At 46.8% G+C, this 20,865-nt stretch overlaps 3 protein-coding genes and 1 pseudogene across 4 annotated transcripts; 1 reads left to right on the plus strand and 3 right to left on the minus strand.

Annotated features, from left to right (window-relative positions):
• Positions 1 to 1,596: 1,596 nt before the first annotated feature.
• On the plus strand, positions 1,597 to 5,775 carry LOC117845172 (F-box protein At5g03100). The gene is made up of 2 exons (XM_072291574.1): positions 1,597 to 3,142; positions 3,221 to 5,775. The coding sequence occupies exon 1, from the start codon at positions 2,058 to 2,060 to the stop codon at positions 2,976 to 2,978; it is 921 nt and encodes a 306-aa protein (XP_072147675.1). The 5' UTR covers positions 1,597 to 2,057; the 3' UTR covers positions 2,979 to 3,142; positions 3,221 to 5,775.
• On the minus strand, positions 5,698 to 8,747 carry LOC117845171 (peptide chain release factor PrfB1, chloroplastic). 2 transcript variants are annotated; one of them, XM_034726108.2, is made up of 7 exons: positions 8,486 to 8,747; positions 8,216 to 8,293; positions 7,883 to 8,103; positions 7,415 to 7,618; positions 6,629 to 6,844; positions 6,318 to 6,504; positions 5,698 to 6,180 (listed from the first exon to the last, which is right to left on the minus strand). In XM_034726108.2, exons 1-7 carry the CDS (start codon positions 8,631 to 8,633, stop codon positions 5,888 to 5,890), a joined length of 1,347 nt encoding a protein of 448 aa, XP_034581999.1. In that variant the 5' UTR covers positions 8,634 to 8,747; the 3' UTR covers positions 5,698 to 5,887. The 2 variants fall into 2 exon arrangements, with proteins under 2 accessions (XP_034581999.1, XP_072147673.1); XM_072291572.1 differs by having other exon boundaries at positions 8,216 to 8,309; positions 8,486 to 8,533.
• Positions 8,748 to 9,082: 335 nt separating this feature from the next.
• On the minus strand, positions 9,083 to 10,716 carry LOC117845174 (large ribosomal subunit protein eL38z/eL38y). Its single transcript, XM_034726116.2, has 3 exons — positions 10,559 to 10,716; positions 10,257 to 10,440; positions 9,083 to 9,338 (listed from the first exon to the last, which is right to left on the minus strand). Exons 1-3 carry the CDS (start codon positions 10,559 to 10,561, stop codon positions 9,316 to 9,318), a joined length of 210 nt encoding a protein of 69 aa, XP_034582007.1. The 5' UTR covers positions 10,562 to 10,716; the 3' UTR covers positions 9,083 to 9,315.
• A 6,738-nt stretch (positions 10,717 to 17,454) lies between these two features.
• Positions 17,455 to 18,735, minus strand: LOC117844419 (uncharacterized; annotated as a pseudogene).
• Between the last annotated feature and the right edge of the window lie 2,130 nt (positions 18,736 to 20,865).

A 20,865-nucleotide genomic window follows, 5' to 3' on the forward strand; every position in this document is an offset into this window, starting at 1 on the left:
TATGAAGGCCTCGGAATTCGCGCCCCCAAAGCGCCGTCAGTGGATTCTTGACCGTAAAACTAATTTAGGACCTGCTTGGGTACAGGCTCATAAAGTTTAGTACCTGTCACATCGAATGTTTGATACTAATTAGGAGTACTAAATATAGTCTAATTATAAAACTAATTAAACAGATGGAGTCTAATTCGCGAGACAAATCTATTAAACCTAATTAGTCCATGATTTGACAATGTGGTGCTACAGTAACCATTTGCTAATGATGGATTAATTAGGCTTAATAGATTCGTCTCGCGAATTAGTATAGGGGTTCTGCAGTTAGTTTTATAATTAGCTCATGTTTAGTCCTCCTAATTAGCATCCGAACATCCGATATGACCCCTTCTAAAGTTTAGTACCTCGCATCCAAACACCCCTTTAAAAGCGGGCAGATCTATCAATGCAGTGTTGGAGCATTAGCTTATGTCTTTCAGCTACGACTAGTCGCTCTGGCTGTGGTGTCCATGTGTCTGAACTGAAGCAAACACCTTTGTCTGTACCTGTTGCTCGTCAGGTCAAAACTGTACAGCAGCATGCGCTTGCTAGTAAACAAGATTAGGATCGCATCGATTTACCTGTTGCTTGTGTTATGGGCAAGCAATGCCCCAGTGATTCTTTTCCATAGCCAGTAATAAACGAATGGCGGAACGGGTTATAAATTATAATCTTGGGAATGTTAATATGTTATTTTTTTGAAATAAATGTTAATATGTTATGGTTGACCAATTGCAACAGCAACTGCGACAGGCAGCCCCAGGCTATGGATGCCCGCCATTTGCTTTGAACGACAGGTCGCCGTTCATGAAGCGTTTCAGGCTTGGCTTTGTACTCGCCTTCGCTGCTTTCTTTTCACGTCGTCATACAGGCGAGTAACAGCTGCGCCTGCGGGAGCGAGGACATCGACGGCGACGGCGTCCTCCTCGCGAGGGTGCGCCACGGGCCCAGGGTTGCCGGCGAGTGGGCTCCGCATGCTGGATCTGGACCGACGACGCTGCGCGACGCTTTTTCTCTTTTGATGATAGAGGGCGAGACGAGCGAGAGAGACGACGACAGCCATGGCGATGACGTACGGCAAGGTCCACCAGATCGGGGTCCGCCAGCGAGATCAGGAATCAGTTACATACCGACGCTGTTGTGTACAGTGTACCGATTGGGGAGGGAGGGAGAATGTATCTGGTGCTCCCACTGGTCCCGTGCTCCCAACCTGCAAATGCACCTCTAAACATGCATTAATTTTTTTTCTAAAAATATGAATGGATGCATCTCGTTATCTTTCAACTCATGCAAAAATTGAGGATGAACAAAATTTTGTGCAAGAAAAAAAAAGAAATCAAAGGTTTAACTGTCACGAATGCAGGTCCAGAGATGAACAGATGCAACTCGCACTATTCAGATGCTGATTTCACTTTTTTTTATTTCCTTGCATAGATTTTTTGTTGCATCTCAAATTTTGCATAAACTTAGATTTTTATGTCACTATCCATCCATAATTTTGGTTGAATTTTACATTCACTGTTTGGTTGGGTTTTTTTCGCGGGGGTACGGGAGTACACTAAGGGGTGGGAGTACATACAGGATATGTTCTCGGGGAGGGAGAGGGAGAGGGAGAGGGAGAGAAGTGAGTCGACGAGCGAGGCGGGGAAAAGCGGCGCAAGCTGGAAGTTGGGCGGAAATGTAACTGATTCACGATTCTATAGTGGGCCGAAACTGCACTTTGTGTAACGAGGCCTGTATCGTCTCGTTCTATATGTGGGCTGTCGAAAAGGCCGCCCAACATCCTTGCCAGCCTACAGCCTGGCTCGCTCTCCTCCTCTCCCCACGCCGTCCTCCAATCCCCGGAATCGAACGAACGAAAACCCTCGCGCCGCGCGGCCGCGTCGTCGTCGGCGTGTCGCCTCTCTCCCTCCTCTGGCCTCGCTTCCCACCAGCGTCGCCGGCGTGAAGGAACCCTACCGCAGCTCCATTTGTCGCGGCCGCCGCCCGCCCCTCTCTTATCCACCCACCAAACAGGTAGACGCGGGATGGCCGGAAACCGTAAGGTTGCAGTTGGCGGCGGCGGCGATGACCGGCTCAGCGACCTCCCCGACGGCATACTCGAGCACGTCCTCTCCGTACTCCCTGCCGCGGACGCCGTGCGCTCGTCCGTGCTCTCCAGGCGGTGGCTCCGCGCCTGGGCCCACGCACCAGCGCTCAACCTCTCCGACGAGCGCCTCCAGGACCGGTTCCTCGGCTTCGCGCGCGAAGTCCTCGCGCGGTACGGCTCGCCCGACGTCCCCGCGCTCAATGTGACCCTCGGCTGCGAGTCCAACCGCGGCCCCGCCGCCGCCGCGTGGCTCCGCGACGCCATGGAGCGCGTCGTCGAATCGGTCTCGGTCTCGGTGATGGCGCCGGGGCCGCTGTGCCCGCTGACCCTCCCCCGCGGCCTGAGAGCCAATTCGATTACCCTGGTACCGAGCGGCATCTCCTTCCAGCACGGCCCGCTCGTCCTCCCGGGGCCCGACGCACCGACGTCGTTCGGGGCGTTGACGGAGCTGAGCCTCTCGAGGGTGCGTCTGCAGGAACGCGTGCGCCCGCTCGGGGAACTCCTGTCGTCGTGCTGCCCCCGGCTGAGGAAGCTGCGCCTTAGCAAGGTGAGTGGGGGGCTGCGCCTGTGGCCGCTCGTGCTCCACCTGGACATGCTCGAGGAGCTCGTGGTCGATCGCGTCGAGAGCTTTAACAAGCTGCAGGTGGTGTCTGCTAATCTCCGGGTGCTGGGTGTGCACTCCTGCTTTGGATCTGTGTCGCAGTGGGGCATTTACACCGTGGTTGAGATCTCGGCGCCGAGGCTTGAGGCTGTCGGTTGGTCCGGCTTTCTGCCGAGTGCCGAAGCACCTCAGCTTCCTGAACGGCAGTCATTGCATCCGGCGTCTGTCTGGTCTCCTTTTCTACTTGCCCGAGAATGAGTTCGGGTCGACCAGCGCTGTTCGGTTACTGGAGATGTGCTCGAGTGCCATCCATCTGAGTGTTTGCATTGACATTCCAGACTTCACTACTCCATCCATGTTAACTCAAGAGGTATCAGCACGTGTTTAAGTTTGTGTTCTGACTTCTGAGCTTTTAAGCTAAGGTACTCTAGCTCTGTAGCCCAGACTCATATAGACACATGTTTTTTCTCATGCTAATTTTGAGGTACTCTCTAGCACAGGAGTTGGACCATGTACCGCAGCTTCCTAACATCAGGGTACTCTCCCTGCGGTTAGTTGCGATTTTGAGGTTTATCAACTGTCCCATTGCCCCAATTATCTTCTCATTCCTCAAGCGATGTCCCAACCTGACACGGCTTCACATTGACCTGTCAATGCTGCACCAGTTTTCAAGGTTGGATCCAGAGTATCTTATGGTTCCGGTAAGTATCGATGTCTTCATAGTTCATAGTACATTGCTTTATGGGATAGGTTACTTTGGCAGTGGTGAGTTCTTTTCTCCTTAAAAGATTTCAATCATAATGATTTTTTTCCTGAATTCCATCAATTACTTCGTTTTGATTCACCATGTAGTGTAGCACCTTTTTGAAGATAAAGCTTGGAAAACAAAATGCTATTATAGGAAAGATATATAAACGATAGGCACCTCGTTTAGTCCCTTTTTGTTGGTAACCTATCAATTTTTTTTTTAATCTCTAGTGACGTGCATTGTATATGTAAGTAGGCTAAAATTAGAAGTAATTTCACACATATATTTGGAATTCTATGTGCTGGTTTGATCAATGAAGTTTACAAACCCCCTCCGAATTGATCTATCAGAATAACGGGGACACTGAAATCAAAAAGCCATGGCAAAGCTCTGACTGCAACCCGTGGAAAGCATGTAGAGATCAACTAGAACTAGGCTTGCTTCGAGAGATAAGGATCAGCGGGTTCATGGGAACAGACTGTGAGATGGAGCTTGCTGATGTTCTGTTTGGGGTTGGGGTTGCACGCCCAGCACTCGAGAGGATATCTATAGCATTGTTTCCTCAAGTAAGGCAAGGTATGAATGGCAGTCCTGTGTGCGGCGTTGGAGCTACATCACCAGCATTCAAGAGGATGCCTATGTCGTTTCCACAATTGCTGCGACATATGGATTCCATTGGGACGAAGATGAAGGCTCAATTCCCTCTGGTGGGAGGATACTGGGAAACTGTTCCGAGGAAAGAGCTCACATGGACCAGAACATGTTGAATTGCCAGGTAAATATGGTGGAGAAAGATGGGAGATCGAAACGCAACAGACACTGTTGTAGTGGTATTGAAGAGTCGAATGTCATGAGATGCAAACTTAGGGGTGTTTGGATCCCCGGGCTAAATTTTAGCTCCTATCACATCGAATGTTTGAATACTAATTAGGAGTATTAAACATAGGCTAATTACAAAACCAATTTCACAATCCCTAGGCTAAATCGCGAGACGAATCTATTAAGCCTAATTAGTTCATGATTTGACAATATGATGCTACAGTAAACATTCGCTAATGATGGATTAATTAGGCTTAATAGATTCGTCTCGCGATTTAGCCTAGGGGTTGTGCAATTAGTTTTGTAATTAGTTCATGTTTAGTCCTTCTAATTAGCATCCGAATATTTGATGTGACTTAGGGGGTGTTTGGAAAGGGGTGCTAAACTTTAGCACCTCACTTTTAGCACACTTTTAGCACTTGAACTCCCAAACAGGGGTGCTAAAAGGTGAGTGCTAAAGTTTAGCACCCTTGTTTTCTTTAGCACACCCAAGGGGTGCTAAAAGGTGCTAATGGGTGCTAAAAGTGGTTCCCAAGCCCACTTTTTTCCTAGTTGCCTCCTCTCTCTCCTCTCCACTTTTCCCAAGCCAGTCATAAATGAGAGCAATGTAGTCATTTCTCACCCAACGTGCTAAACTTTATTACTGTATCCAAACAACCTCAAGTGCTAAACTTTAGCACTTCATTTGAGGGTGCTAAAATTTAGTACTGTGCTAAAGTTTAGCGTTGTGTATCCAAACGGGTGCTTAGCACCTCAACTCAAGGAAGCTACTACTAGGAGTAACCCGCGATTGGTTTGGTTCTGTGATGATGATTGGGGATCACACCACTAAATTAGTGGTATTAGAGTGTTAGCGTTTTGTTTATTTGGCATGATTGCTGGTGCTATTTATTGGAAGTTTGTAGTATCAACTGACTTGTGACAAACATTATCATGTTTTTTTAGGTGAATAGTACTCTGTACCTAGTCCTGTTTGGACGTGAACATGACTTGGCAGGTATAAACTGCTGCTCCTTCAAAATCTTCTGCGAACATCCTCCACGGTTTAATGGCTTCCCGAGCTACACGTTTTGCGTGATGAAGATTTTGGTCAGATTCAGGCATGTTGGACCATAATCCGGAATACTAATATTTGTGTGTGGTGCCAGCTGGAACCTGGAAGGCGCTATGTGTCTCCCCGGCCGGTATGCTTCAACGAGCATCTTTCTCCGTCAAATCCAATGTCGACGTGTTGCTACTGGATATCTAGGCAGCGAAAGGAAGAGCTTCCACCACCGCTACGACAACTTCGACAACCAACTCGGACGCATGATTTTCAAGGACCATATCAACTTTAATAACATACAGTATGTAAAATCGCTGACAAATGTGCTGTATTTGGATCGACATTCACAGGCGCGGCAGCTACTATGAATGCGGAAACCACGATTCTATATTGGTTTTATCTGTTACGATTCCTAAATCAAGAAATACATAAGATGCTACTACTATGAATGAAAGTCTGCTACATCAAGAAAAGGGAAAAAAAGCGATGGTCTTTGCACCAAAAATGGATGATACTGCATAGGGGACAGTCGCTTGTTTGCTTTGTTCCTCAAAATCAGCTAGAAGCTGCTGCAGTGAGCTTGTACTTGAGGTACGCTCGGATAAAAGGATCGAGTTCGCCGTCCATGACGCCGGTGATGTCTGAAGTCTCGCACCCTGTCCGGACGTCTTTGACGAGCTTGTAGGGGTGGAAGACGTAGTTGCGTATCTGCTGCCCCCACTCTGCCTTCACCATGTCACCACGGATCTGCTTGATCTCCGATGCACGCTGCTCCTCCGCGATCACCAGCAGCTTCGCTTTGAGCCGGCTGAGAGCCTTTATTTTGTTGGCCAGCTGACTCCTCTCCTCTGCAAAGTTGGGCATCGCAAAACAAACGTCAGGTTTATCTCGTATAACCTGCAGTTGCTTCCAATTCTCGTATAACAAAGAAGAGTGATTGTGTAATTGTTCAGCATATGTGATGCAAGCTGGTCTGAAATGATACCTGAGCAACGAACGGCAATGCCAGTAGGAATATGGACCATGCGAACAGCCGTTTCCACCTTGTTCACGTTCTGGCCTCCTTTACCTCCAGCTCTTGTGAAGCTTATCTCCAGGTCCTCTTCAGGTATTTCCACAGCCATGGATTCTTCCGGAAGAAGAGGCATAACTTCAACACCAGCAAAGCTTGTCTGCATAAAGTAGTACATATAGAAGAAAACTAAGAATTGGAAAGGAATGGTAGTCTTATCCCTTTAGCTCATGAAAAAGTGTTGATAAATTTACTGAACTAGAACTGTGAAATGAAAATATTACCTGCCGAAGCCCTTTAGCATTGAATGGTGATTGGCGGACAATCCTGTGTGTCCCTTTCTCACCAGAGAGATAGCCATAGGCATATCTTCCCTCTAGTTCAACTGTTGCTGATTTTATACCAGCCTCTTCACCAGGTGATTTCTCAACTACTCTTGTCTTGTAACGCTGCTTCTCTCCCCATCTTACATACATCCTTAGTAACATGTCAGCCCAATCCTGCAAAGACCAAACAAAGTTTTAACAGAATGCAAGCACACTTTGTGTAAGCAAACACATGCTTTCGAATGAAAAATCCAGTCATTGCCATTCTTACATGAGACCAGTACATAACTACATGTCTACATACATAGCATAGATGTAACAAATAATGATGTACATATTGCAAGCCAGTAGCCTAGTGCATGGAATAGCCATCAAGAATGCGATCTCTGTATCATGGTTCATTGTTTGTACTTTCGAAAACAGCTAAACTTCCAACATCTGTGGACTAGTTTTTCTTTCATCAGTGTCTCTTCATGGTATCATGACAACCCTTTTATGAGAACAGGTTTGCATAGGGAAGCTATTGCAAAGTTGAATAGTTGGTGATACAAAGAAAAAGAAAGTAACAGGCTTAATTTCTTCCTACGCAAAGTACCTAATGACTAATACATATGATCTTAAAAACTAACTGTAGTGTTCAATCTTTGTTAGTGAATACAACCACCGTGCCTAAGGAAAGTGAGTTTAAGTAAGAAGTATTCTTCAACTATACAAAGAAAACATATAAACATAGTGAAGGCTTACCTGAGCGTCAGTGCCACCAGCACCAGCAGAAATATTAATTACAGCACCTTCCTTGTCATATGGTCCAGAAAGCAGCTGTGTCGTCTCAAAGTTATCTAATGCCTTATTAAATGACTTTATAATATTTGAAGCCTCCTCAAGAAGACCAGTATCTATGGAATCTAATTCCTCAGTAAGCTTCACAATGGTCTCAGCTTCTTCAACCTACAAGCACAAAAGGACCACTACAACTAAGAACTAGTAGTGTTCATGCCAAATTGTTGCCATACGTCATTCTTCTTCCACCAAAAGTGATAGCATATACAATTCAGAACAGTTGCTGGGACATATGCAGTAGATTCTTATTTTTGTTAATTAATTATTATGAATTGCATAAATATGTAGGTGCTGCAAATGTGTCATCACTATTATCATAGGAACTGTGAAATAGTACATTCAGTTCATCATCAATGCCATGAATGCTCAAACCTGTGATTTAAAATCGTTGAGAAGCTTGACTCTGTCTTTGAGCTCCGTCAGAGAAACAAGTATCTCCTGGGCCTTGGAAGGATCATCCCACAAAGAACTATCTGCTGACTTCTTCTCGAGCGAAGCGATCTCCTCCTTAAGCTGTTCCAAACCTGCAGACTGCCTGACTTCACTTACGCGCTCTATAGCCAACTCAACCTCCTTCCGCAAAGCGTAGAAATCTGCACGTTTTTCAAAGCTATTGGTAGAATCCGGTGCATTTATGTACCATAACAATAAGTGGTCTTACTCTTAGCAAATGCACCAAATGAAGAATGCTAGCAGAAAAGTTACCCTGCATGGCCCATTCGGCAGCCTCCGGTTCATCTGCAACGCTCGACTGGCTTCCGGTCCCAGCGGATGCAGATTGCACTGTGTTGATCCAAGTCTGTCAACGTTTCATCCAGAGGATAAGAAAACTAACGCATAAATCACCAGCTGTAATTCTTCTCTCGAACTAATCCTAATTTTAATCTTGTTGAAATTAAGAGGTTTGGTTGCAGCAATTTCATGAACCCGATTGCATATGCTTGCTTGCACGAGGGAATGAGGAGACAGACTCACCGGGAATAGGGTTCCGGCGGCGGCGGCTGAAACAAACGGAGAAGGGGGAGCGCCCCGGGTTGAAGCTACTGCGAGCGGTGCAGCGGGGGTAGTGAACGGCGGCGGCGACCCGCGCGGCCGGCAGAAGCAGCCGCGGGCAGTCAACCATGCCGTTGCGAGACGCGTCGGGGTCGGCGCAGGGCCACGCACGGGTAGGGACGCCGGGGGAGGACGGAGGAGGCGCGTCGCGGAGGAGCGGCGAGGTCGCAGGCTCGCAGCGGCTAGCCGAAAAGGATTGGGGGAGGGAGGGATTAAAGTGATAAGGATCTGACGGTTGATATTAAACTATTAATAGAAAAAAATATTAAATTGTATTTGAAACTTATTCCCTCCTTTTTTTTAATTCTTTCATCTTAATTCTTAATCCATTCAAGAGCATTGCGCGTAGCAGAACTTCAAAACATACATGCTTATGATTCACTGAACAAACGTTTAGCTCAAAATTTTTCACAAAAATATAGCATGAACAACAACCCGCAGCTTGCAGGTACACTTATAAATTATGATGGGCAACTCAGAATTTGGAACAGAGCAGAAATCTGAAAAGGGGACACAAAATTCAGACTTAGAACAATATGATAGGCCGTTATCTTCTCCACAGGGGAGTACCATTACACCACAGGATCATAGGTCCAAAACACCACTTCCAACATTACACTTTTCAAACTCAAACTTCATAATTCGTTCAAACATGGTTTAAGCCACCTATGCATTATACTAAAGCAATACTGGCGGAAGACACATCTCTGAAACATCTCTGAAACCGCACAGGGCATATTCTGGCTTGCTACTTAAATCTCCTGAACGCTCAAGCCTGCAAGAAGGGAAAATCACAATCAGTATGTGTAAAGCGGGGCAACTCTGCAAATTGTACACACATAAACCATATAAGTAATAAAATAGATTCAGAACACTAGACCTGACATCAAAATGACTTGGCATGATGCAGAACATGTAAATTTCAGGATTCACAAAACATGTGCACAGTATTATCATATTTGCAGCATGAATCTATAAATATATTCTGCACAATTTGTTCAGACCAAGGTTTTATAGTTACAAACTTACAATAGTCTGAACTAATAGTAGGATAAACACCAGTCCAAGGTTACAGTAGCCATGCATAGGTAGAAAGCATTATGTCATACACAATGACAGCAACAAACTAGCAGAAGTATATCATGCACACTGACCAATCATCCTATTTGTGTAGTACACTGACAACAAATCAAGTATCCGGTGACAAGCCATGATAACTGCAAGCCATCAGAATGAAAAAAAGATTGCAGGCTATATAAATAGGAAGATCTAGATTCTAGACTATCCAGAATAACATATATGACTATCCACTGATTTATCTGTAATTGTCATTATACTGAATGTCTCAGACAAATGGGCTCAATCAAATTCGTATGTCGCACAAATAGAACGAGTCAATGTATACATGAAACAACCAGGATTTCGCATCAAACCAGCAACAGCCCAGTATGCCGATCAAGTATAGCTTTTTCTTCGCCAAATTACCCGAAGCATCAGGTACAGGTATTCAGTCGTTTAGGCACAGCTACCCCTATCGATCTCGCACACCGGCAACATGGCCTACACCTGTCCGTAAATGATTCATCTGATTCCACCCGGACAGACACAGTCGACTAGCAAGCAAGCAAAACGAACGAAAGGTGCAGCAGCCGATGGATGCGGGGGGTCATGGGAGGAGCAGTGGAGCACGGACCTGGCGGGAGCGACTGCTTGAGCTTGTTGGCCTTGTCGGCGTCGTGGACGCAGAGGGTGTAGAGGTACCTGGAGCAGCGCACCTTGAACTTGACGGCGCCCTTGGCCCGCTTGATCCGCACCGACCGCGCGTCCTTCCGCCGCGCCGTCAGCAGGAAGTCCTTGATCTCGTGGATCTGCTTCGGCTGCCGAGAAAAGGGGGAAAAATCGCGAACGAGTCAGCAAACGCAACCATCATCCTGCCGGCGCTCAAGCGGGCGGCCAATCTTCCGCGCGTGGCGTAAGAGGGGGAGGTGGTCTCACCATGGTGGCAGCTCGGGTGGAAGACGCTGCTGATGCGAACAAACCCGCGGAGAACTGAGCGGCGGCGGCGGCGGACGGGTTAAGAGAGGGGATAGAAGAGAGGGGATTCTGGAGCGAGATCGCCTTGTATGGGCTACCCTCAGGCCCAGTTCCACATGGTCCATCCAGCAGGCCAGCCCAATAGAGTGTTCTTCTAGGCACACGTCTACTCTTTTATCTTTTCTTTTTCTTAAAAAGATTACGAACTGCTTTACCTCTATGGCTCTATGGCTTGCGCTTTAAAATTTTGTGCAACCCAAGTAAAAAAATTGTTACCCCGGTCATAAGGAGTTTGTGAACAAGAAAAATCAAGAACTCGATTAGACCATGTTGAAAATTTGTAAGATGCGCACCCGATTTTCAGCAGGGAAGAGCACTTGGAAGAAGCAAAGACCAATATACAAAAGAATCGGAACCAGACTAATAAAGTAATAACACAGAAAACCGTTGTTGAGAACTCCAGCCTAGTTAATTTTCAAAAAGAAAACTCCAGCCTAGTTTGTTCGTGCTGAAGGAATTAGTCACGTGACTACGTGAGTAAACTCTGCAAGGTGCAAGGTGATGAATGGTAGCAGAACAGTGATGATCGATGAGTATTATCTACATGGGAAGAGCAAGGAAAATTCACAGTTTAGACTTCTTGGTCCTGATTGGTTTGTGGCGTCACATGCTATTCGTCACAGTCGTAAAGCCCAGCTTTTGTCGGAATTACACACAGTGGACTTGGATGTGAAATTGTGAGCTATCAAAGAAATCAGCATGGAGCTTTCTCTCGAGCCAACGACATGCCATGCATGTGCCGAGCATCAGTGGAGCCAAATGATGCAAAGTAGTGGGGCAGTTGGAAAGTGGTGACAACTTGCTGCTAAAAGCAGTCAAGAAAAATGTAAACTAAGACGTCAGCCCAGATTTTGCCTGCTTATTGGCATCGACTTTAGTTAATAAGCATGATTACTAAACAATAGAACGATTTAGTACTCCTAAGGTTGGTGGCCGGCTTGGCTACATGGCTTATAGAATGATTCCACTAGCTACTTGCGCTTGATCACGCATGTCAATCCAAGCTGGTTTTAGGGATGTTTGGTTCCTTGAGCGTCCGTGTCACATCGAATATTTAGAGACTAATTAGTTAGACTAAATATGAGTTAATTCTAAACTAATTGCATAGATGGAGGCTAAACAGCGAGACGAATCTATTAAGCCTAATTAATCCATCATTAGCAAATGGTTACTGTAGCAGCACATTGTCAAATCATGGACTAATTAGGCTTAATAGATTCATCTCGCCGTTTAGCCTTCATCTGTGCAATGGGTTTTGTAAATAGTCTATGTGTTGACACTGTTTATTGACATGTGTCAAAGATGGCGTAAAAAGGGAGCAGAGAAGCCGATGCATAGCGGGGGAGCAACGGCTAGTAGAATCGGCCGATGGGGTTGCAAAGGGTTCAGCCGATGAAACTATAAGAGTTCGGCCAATGATAGCGAAAGCCTTACCGATGGAGGATGACAGAGGTTTAGCCGATGAGAAACAGCCGATGGAGATAATGGGTTCGGCTGATACAAGCAGAAAATGATCTTAACAGACCAGGGGTTGTGGAAAGATTGACTGTTAAAAGGAAAGAGGATTTTGGTCGGTCAAGAGGTTGCAAGGTGGAAAGATAGGTTCCGACTCCTGTACGAGTCGTGTTATTTAAATAGTTTGTTTCCTTAGAATAGTTTGTTTCCTTAGAGCTAGATATTATGCTTTGTCGTAATCGACTAGGACTAGAAGTTTTGTACTTAGGCTATAAATAGAGGCCTTGCAGGGTATGTAAAGATGTACACATCATAATCAAATCTACTATTCTCGCAATTTACGTTCAAGTTGGCGACTTCGCCATTGTTTTCTTCTTTTCACGAGTTCTTCCAAGCTAGCAGGACTGCATCAACTTGATCTCTGGCTAGACTGTAAGTTCCGCGTTCACCGAGTAATTTCTAGGCTTTAACTTCAGGCGCATCGCTGTTGTTTCGTCTAGTTTTATTCAAGTTATCGAGTATTTTCTAAGCTTGAACCTCTGGCGTATCGCTGGTGTCTTGTTTAGATTTATTCACAAGTTATCGATATTTGCTAGATCAGCAGGTTTATTTTGTTAAATCTTGTTGTTTTAACTTTTATCACAGTTATCCAGCTTGAAATAGTTTAGATCGGCTTTTACTCTGCTCTTGTTCAAAAGACTATTCCATAGCCGATTTAGATCTGTTTCAAGTGTCGTTCACGTAGTGCTGTTTAGGTGGCGTTTTACGTTTCCTTTGCATCTATTACGCTTACATCGGCTGATCTAGCCGATCGTACTATCCTCGTATCAGCTATTCGGCCGTCACGACCTTCAGGGCTAATCGGAACACCAGCCGATTCGCTCTTGTATTTAACGTTTCATCTATCCTTGTGAATCAGCGGGTCAGATTGACTGGCACACCGTGGATCAAGAGGGCTACAACCTATACACAAGCAAAACAGAACTCGCGTATTTTCGTGTGTTAGTACGTGAAGGTCACCTCCTGATTTTGCGTCAATACACTTTTGCACGCCTGGTGGGACATGTAACGGTTTTCGTCATGTCTCTCCTTGGTGAGCATCGCGAAGGAGCCACCGCCGTTGATTTCCTTGGTGATGCGGTGAATCATCAGGCCTCTTTCACCGCGGCTGCCGCTGCCTTCGGGCGCGCCTCTCCCCGCTCCACCATGGCTCGCCGTCGCGCCACCACGGCTCCCCGATGCGCCACCGCGTGTCCCTAGCGGTGGCGGCGTCTGCCAGCGAGTCCGTCGTGTTGGCGAGGCCGAGCATGGACGCGCCATGAATGCCCACTCGATCGCTTGTGTACGATCCCAGCCCGGTAACTAGCTCTGATGCCAATTGTTACGACACACACCGGAGTTAGCTCTCTCACCGGAGACGAGGAAGACAATGATAGCTCAGAAACTCAAGCTAACACTTGCTGGATTTTTTGTGCGGCCAAAAACGAGCACCACGTTTTCTGTTATTGATGCTATTTAACAGCAAAGAACAAGCCGGCTGTTTAGGCCATGACGCGCGCGCCGCGCGCCACGCTCCTCCGCGAGCTGCGCCATCCCCGAGCTCCAGAACATGCCGCGCGACTCGCTCAACTTGACGCAGTCCCCGCGTGAACAACGCACGCGTCGGAACACCTAACAAATGCGCCCAAACCAATCGGGCTCACTGCCTCACTGAAACAAACTGAAATATCAAACTAATTTGAAGATCGCGCCAAAGCTTATTCAACACTTACTCGGTCAAATCAGCATATAGATTCCTATTTCTCGGAGCCATGACTTTCCCTGTAGCCAACGCGATCTGGAAGACTTGTGCACCTTTGAAAATCAAGTTCTTCACGTGGCTAGCAATAAAAAATAGGTTGTGGACTGCAGCTAGGAGGCACAAACGAGGCCTCCAAGAAAATTCAAATTGTGCACTCTGTGACCAAGGAGTGGAGACCACGAACACCTCTTCATGGATTGCTGCTACACCAAGGAGGTTTGGTATGCAGTCAGCAGGCTACTCAATATCCAAACTCCTATTCCGACTGGGTCACTGGTTGACTGGTGGATGCAGATGTGTTTGGGTTTTAACAGGCGCAAACGAGAGGGTCTCGACTCCTCCTTCATGTGGATCTCTTGGACCATCTGGCGGGAACGTAATGACAGAGTCTTTGGACGATTGACAGCACAGTCAACTGCTCAGATCACTACGGTCATAACCCAGCAGCCACAGCTCTGGATAGAAGCCGGTGCTACTCTGATGTCAGTTCTAGGATGGCCGGCTGCAGCTGAACGAGCTTCAGCACTTACCACTTTAGCTCCGTGATGCTGTCTGTGCTCTTTTCTATGTTGTTTTAGCATGTGTTTGGTTTGGAGACAAGGTAGGACAGGACGGTCCCGTCCTAATTTTTTAGGATGGGATCGTCCCGTCTGATGTTTGGTTGGGAGGGATGGATTCATCCCACTTTTTTTGTTTGGTATGATGGATTGAAAATGAGGGACGAATGGCTTGGGTAACAACTCAGGTTCTAGTGGGACCCACGTGTCATCCTCTTTTTCTTTTTTTCCTCAACATCATCTTCTCCACCAGCTCAAACAGCTCCTCCCCCCCTCGGACAGTCCGCTGCCCCTGCCCTCCCCACCCTCCCCTCGGACTCCGCCGCGCGGGCTCCTCCCCTCGGACTCCGCTGCCGCCGCCCTCCCCTCGGAGAAGATGCCGCCCCAACCTCCCCTCCGAGAAATGACGCGTGACGGGGTAAACAGAGCGTGACGGGGGCGAAGTGGGATGCCCCCGTCCGCTCGTTTTGGTGGGACGGAGGCATTCCGGATCTAGAGGGTATATTCCCTCGTAGGGATGTACCCATCCCACCTGTCTCCAAACCAAACGCGGGAAGAAGTGGGATCATCCAGTCCCATCCCACTTCCTCCCTCGAACCCACCCTTAGTTTTGCAATGGAATTTCACAACATGTAAATCAACCATCTGCGTGTGCCCGGGAAGGCCCGCGTTGTAAGAACTATGTTCCTTTTTCTTCTTAATGAAAAGATACGTAGCTCTCCTGCATATTCTTGAAGAAAAAGAATACCCATTGCTCAAATCCTGAGCCCACCCTTGTCAGAGAAGCTAATGAACCTAGCGGCAGTGAGAGTGATGATAATTAGAGAAGCAAGAAGCCTTTCCACACTTGCGTCGTTTGGTTTCTCGTTTCAGCTGACATTTCACCTCTGGCCAGCTCACGTCGTTTGGTGTCATTTTTCTTTTGAAGATCTGGTGTCAATCTTACTATTACTAGTTGGAGGCTTCTCTTCTTTTGAAGTCTCCAGATGAAGCTACCTAGGATCCCTAGATGGACACTCTAGAAAAAGAGAGGAATCAAAGATGTTGTAGACTCTCTCCACTTCCCTCGAAGGTGACCTCTTCCTGAAAAGCTGATAACCATATGCGCATGCTAATTGCTAAGAGCTCTCACAAGTGTATAAGTAACACCACGTCCAATTATTATTCGAAGCCTTTATGCACGCTACAAACCATTCATACGGATAGTTCAAGATCATTACAAGACAGAACGTTGAATGTCAGGAATATCAACGAACTGAATTAAGATCTGAAAAACAGCAAACAATCACTTGAAAGGGTAGACTTGCAAGACTCGCCAAGCATATGCAGGTCTGATACAGACTAAATCTAAGGCATAACTAAATTATTCGAATACGAAATTGTCATATTCATCATCCGCTATCGTCGGGGGTATGTCCATCCGCAACTCCACTATTTCCGCCATCTGCAATATCATCTGCTCCGACAGGTCAAAATCCAAATATTCAGCTAACCGAGCCCATGGTGGTTGGTAAAGCGGAGAACACATGGTGTACTCGAGGAGTAGCTGAAGGATTGAGGCCGGGTAGATACAGATACTAGATTCAACGATCCTCTCTTCCTTATCTTGAGCTAGATCATACATGTACCAGATCCCATCATATTCTTCTTCTTTCGTGTAGTAGACGCTGTTAGCGTTAATGGACGGAAAACTATCAGCATGGATGGTTATGCACCTTTTGCCGACGAACAGAGCACGGCCGCCGATGCTGTATACCCTCTCCATTTTCCTCCCAGCTAAGCCTGAGCTCTTCCTGAAAAGCTGGACGCCTTGCGGTGGGGACCTGTAGACGCGCAGCATTTCGCCAGCAGCAAGCTTCACAGCGAGACAACGCAGAACCAGAAAAGAAGACGCTATTGGACCCAAGGCGACCTCTGATGCGTACTCAACATGAAATCGCTCACTCTCAGGATTAGCATGGTAGATCGATTGCTGTGATATCTGGACTCATGTGACGAAGTGCTGTTAACCACGATAAGGGTGTGGGAGCTGCCCACCACATCAGCAACCATATATAACGCCTCAGGCATGGGTGCCTTGAAACGAGTCAAGGTACCCGTGAAGGGGTTGAGGACCCGCGCGGCGTGCGGGGGCTCCCTCTCCGCCAGGACGAGGAAGCCGCCGGTGGTGGAGGTGACGAAGTGGTAGTTGCGGAGGAAGCGGCCGGTGGAAGCGTTGACGAAGAGGCGGGTGTCGTCGCTCTCGGAAGAGAGGTTGTCGAGCACGATCCACCGGGTGGGGTGGAAGCGTTCGTCGTCGTGGCTGGTCTTTGGGTCGGTGGTGGAGGAGCGCCAGCCGTGGCAGACGGCGCGCAGGTCCACGTAGTAGTCGAGGTCGTTGGTGGCGAGGAGGCGGTCGGCGACGCAGTTCATGAGGTCCGCCGGAAGCGACGACCAGCCCTGCGCCTCCATGGCCGCTGGGCAAGGTTTCAGCTTTGAGGGACTTGCTTCGTGTGTTTCCTTTCGTGTTGAGGCAGCAGAAGAGAGCATTGAGCGGTGGCAACTAGCACGGCCCCAGCCCCATGAGCAACCGAGCAAGTCTAGCAGAGCACGGCCGGAGTTACATTACAACGTCTTGAAAAGAAAAATGACACCAGTAGATCATCAGCCAACGACCAAACATCTGAACGTGTGAACGCCTGAACGTCCGGAGAATCTGAACGTCTGAAAACACATCTGAACGTCCGGAACATCAGCCGAAAAGTTTGACTGAAACCTCCTGGAAAGGTGAAGTTCTTCGCCTGGACGCTGCTGCAGGAAAGAATTCTAACGGCAGATCGACTGATGGACAGGCATTGGCAGGGGCCACAAGCATGCCCCCTCTGTGATCAGGAACCTGAAACCGCTGCTCACATATGTTTAAACTGCTGCTTTGCTAAAGAAGTGTGGTTCCTGCTCTCTAACTGGATGGGATGGCAAGTTGATTATCTTCCAGCAGCCGCATCTGATTTACAGGAATGGTGGACAAAGTAGTACAAAGTAATTTATCAAGTAGTACAAACAATGCAAGCTTGAATGATTTTTCCAAGAGTAGCTCGTTGGAAAAAACGTGTTGGGCCACAAACAATGGGAAAACGTGATTGCAGGACTCCAAATGCTTGTTGGGTACCTTTCCTTGCCTCTTCTTGATATTTTGCAAACAATCGTTCCTTTTCTGTTTGAGGGTGAGGTATTGTCTTCACGAATGCAGTCCATTCTGGGTAGATCCCATCAGCAAGATAGTAGCCCATATCATATTGTCTCTTATTGATGGAAAATTGCACCTGAGGAGCTTTCCCTTTCACCGCCTCAGTGAACAACAATGGTTGATTGAGCATAATGATGTCACTGTTGGACCCAACAACACCGAAGAAACCATGCCATATCTAGAGGTCTTGTGAAGCAACAGCTTCAAGAAACATTGTGGCTGCACCATAATCGCTATGATTTAGTCCGCGCATCCATTTAGGTGGGCAATTATCCCACTCCCAGTGCATACAGCCAATGCTTCCCAACATACCTGGGAAGCCATAGTCCTCACCAATTTGTAGTAGATGCTGCATATCAACACTAGTAGGCAATCGCAATATTCACCACCAAACTTGTCAATCACCCCTTCCACGAACAGCTCCAAACACTCCATTGCTGTACTCTCACCAATCTGTACATATTCATCAACAACATCTGCTGGTGATCCACGAGCTAACATACGAATAGCCGCTGTGCACTTCTGCAGAGGTGAGAGCCCTTGGCGATAGAAACCATCTCTCCTTCTGGTGAAGTAGGGAGACCACTCACCTAGGGCATGGACAATACGTAGAAAGAGGGGTCTCCTTCTGGTGAAATAGGGAGACCACTCATCTAGGGCATGGACAATACGTAGAAAGAGGGGTCTTCTCATCCGGTACCTTGTTCGGAAGAGTTGGTCGTTACAGACTGGATTTTCAGAAAAGAAATCAGCCACAAGTCGTCCATGGCCCTATTCATGATTTCTTCCAACAAACCTCCTAGTACCACTCTGGCGGCGAGATGTACCAGTTTGTTGAGCTTCAATTTTAGCTTGAATCTTCACAGTGATCCGTTCAAGAAAATTGTGCAATACACCTTGCTCAGTGATGAATTCCTCCATGGTGTATATGCCAGTTGGGTCAATGGTGTTGCTATCTTCAGAATCATCAGAGCAAGAACGCGTGTCTGATTGATGGGGCATACCTGCAAAGTTAAACAAATGGCTAATGTTTCGCATGAGCAAGTGCCGTGCTCCGATGATCCCAAATGTGAATGAAGGTAGGCAGCAAAGTTGTTTGCTAGAAAGGAATGAGCAAATCCTTCTATGTGCATGTGCAATCAATCAATACAAACTCATATCCAGATTCTGGAGATTGGCCAATTATCATCATGTTACCTCCTACTTGCAATCTATATGCTACTATTCTCCAAGCAAGTGTATTTGAATCAGTTGAGTATTGAAAAGAAAGGATAATCAACAACTGTGCAATAGCTAACATTATAAAGATCACACTGCCCCTGAACTTAATCCACCATCCATGCTTGCATGGGCCCTTATTCTGTAGACTATGGATTATACTTCCAAATTGCCTAGATACACTACACAGAAAATGTAAATCTCTATGCGCTTTACGGATGCTATGCTACCATTAGTATACTAGTATAACCTTAATACGACCCCATCATTCTCGAAATGATCCCAATACCGTGTCTAATCTAATTCATCAACTACTGAAGCTGTGACAGTAATGTTCTGCGGAAGCCAACTAAATAAGTAAATGGACACTACAATAACTAATACAACTAATTGAAATCTGAAGCAAAACAGGCGAAAAGTGGAATTGGACCGGACATAATCCCACGAGAATTAAATGTAGAAAAAATGGTTACTGGCTTCACCGCCAGTCAAGGACTAGAAGTCAAACGCAAAATGGCCGGTCCCGGCTGGATCACCCTTTCACTGACTTCAGGCACCAGCGCCGACCGGATTACGGAGAAGCGCGGCGAGCCGAGAGCGACGGTGGCGGGAGAGGAAGAGGAGTGGCTGGCGGCAGAGGACGCACAGTCGCACAAGCCGAGGGGCTAGTTAGGGTTTAGCCCCGTCACCGGTACAGGCGGCATCGGCGCAATGCTATGTCTGGTCACGGACTCACGGGACGAGAAGCAGGATGCTCCGGCGGACAGCGTTAGGGGCCGCCGGGGACGGCGACCGGCCGACGTGCGGCGAGGCAGGAGCGCAAGATGGCCCACGGGGACGAGGCGAGTGAAAAAACAAGTGAGCAGTGCCAAGCCCAGCTCGGTGTCGGCGCGGTTCGGTTTCAGCCCAAGGTATCGCGGGCCTCTTTCTTTCTAGGCCGCGTAGCCCAAGTGGACTCTGGGGGGAATGGGAGATTCCTCTGAAGGATACTGATATGGGATACTTCTTTGACTTTACGCAACAAAAATTCAATTATGACAATTGATGATAACATGTGAAAAAAGATGTACGTACTTTTATAAGATATACGAAAATATAGAACATCCACCTTTTTCATGCCCGTTGATAGATTTTTCATGGGCTATATCAAGCAGATTGATGTTGATGTAATGATACAACCTATACTTTCTGAATATTTGTTCCTTTTCCCCTTAGCTTGGAGGCCTTCTCCATTTGCCAGAATAAACTATGTACACGCCAAACTCTTGAGTTGGTGAACTGTAATCACTAGTTCATTTCCCGAGTACAGATTCCTTTCCCTTACCGTAATGTGATGCGAGCTCATTGATTTTAGTAAGATCGATCAAGCATCGTGGTCACGTGTATATATCAGTGTTTCCTCAGATGATAATCTTTTTTGCAGAAAAACTCAGAAATTTTAGCAAGAAAAACCATCCGTTTTTAGTTACATTCTATTTTGGCGAGTGTCCGTTTTTAAATGATATGATTGTTTGTCTTGCACTCTGCATTTTTAACACAATTTCCCTTGCCAACCAACCAATGACGTTTTTCATTGTTCCGGTTTGAATAATTTCCCAATGCGTATTGTTCTTTTCCGACGATTTGAATGAGAATTTCTATTCTTAATCATTGATGCTGCTGATCATATACTGAGTCAATAATGCACATGTTATCCATCTTAGCATGAGCAGGATCGAACATGCAATTACCACGAGTAGTAAAACAAACTGGTGGAATGAAACAATCAAATTTATATCATAGAGGGGCCCGGGTTCATAAAAATGCAAGTTACAAACACAATAATAATCAACTCAAACCAACAAGCTGAATAGTCCAACAAACAAACACCACACCATTTGCAACCGCAAATAAATTAAACAAGGAAGCAATTATAAAAAAAAAAAGGAAGGAAGGAAAGCCGGTGCGACGA

The sequence above is a fragment of the Setaria viridis genome, chromosome 2 (genome assembly GCF_005286985.2).
Source record: "Setaria viridis chromosome 2, Setaria_viridis_v4.0, whole genome shotgun sequence".
Classification (NCBI taxonomy): domain Eukaryota; kingdom Viridiplantae; phylum Streptophyta; class Magnoliopsida; order Poales; family Poaceae; genus Setaria; species Setaria viridis.

What these genes read in the sequence shown, in the direction of transcription:
- LOC117845171 (XM_034726108.2), bottom strand. Translation starts at nt 8,633, where the DNA reads ATGGTTGACTGCCCGCGGCTGCTTCTGCCGGCCGCGCGGGTCGCCGCC. An exon ending in CTGGTGGCACTGACGCTCAG is followed by an intron (nt 6,845 to 7,414) that starts GTAAGCCTTCAC and finishes TGGTCTTTGCAG; the next exon opens with GATTGGGCTGACATGTTACT. An exon ending in CATTGCCGTTCGTTGCTCAG is followed by an intron (nt 6,181 to 6,317) that starts GTATCATTTCAG and finishes CCAACTTTGCAG; the next exon opens with AGGAGAGGAGTCAGCTGGCC.
- LOC117845174 (XM_034726116.2), bottom strand. An exon ending in CAAGCAGTCGCTCCCGCCAG is followed by an intron (nt 9,339 to 10,256) that starts GTCCGTGCTCCA and finishes CCCTTCTTGCAG; the next exon opens with GCTTGAGCGTTCAGGAGATT.
- LOC117845172 (XM_072291574.1), top strand. Translation starts at nt 2,058, where the DNA reads ATGGCCGGAAACCGTAAGGTTGCAGTTGGCGGCGGCGGCGATGACCGG.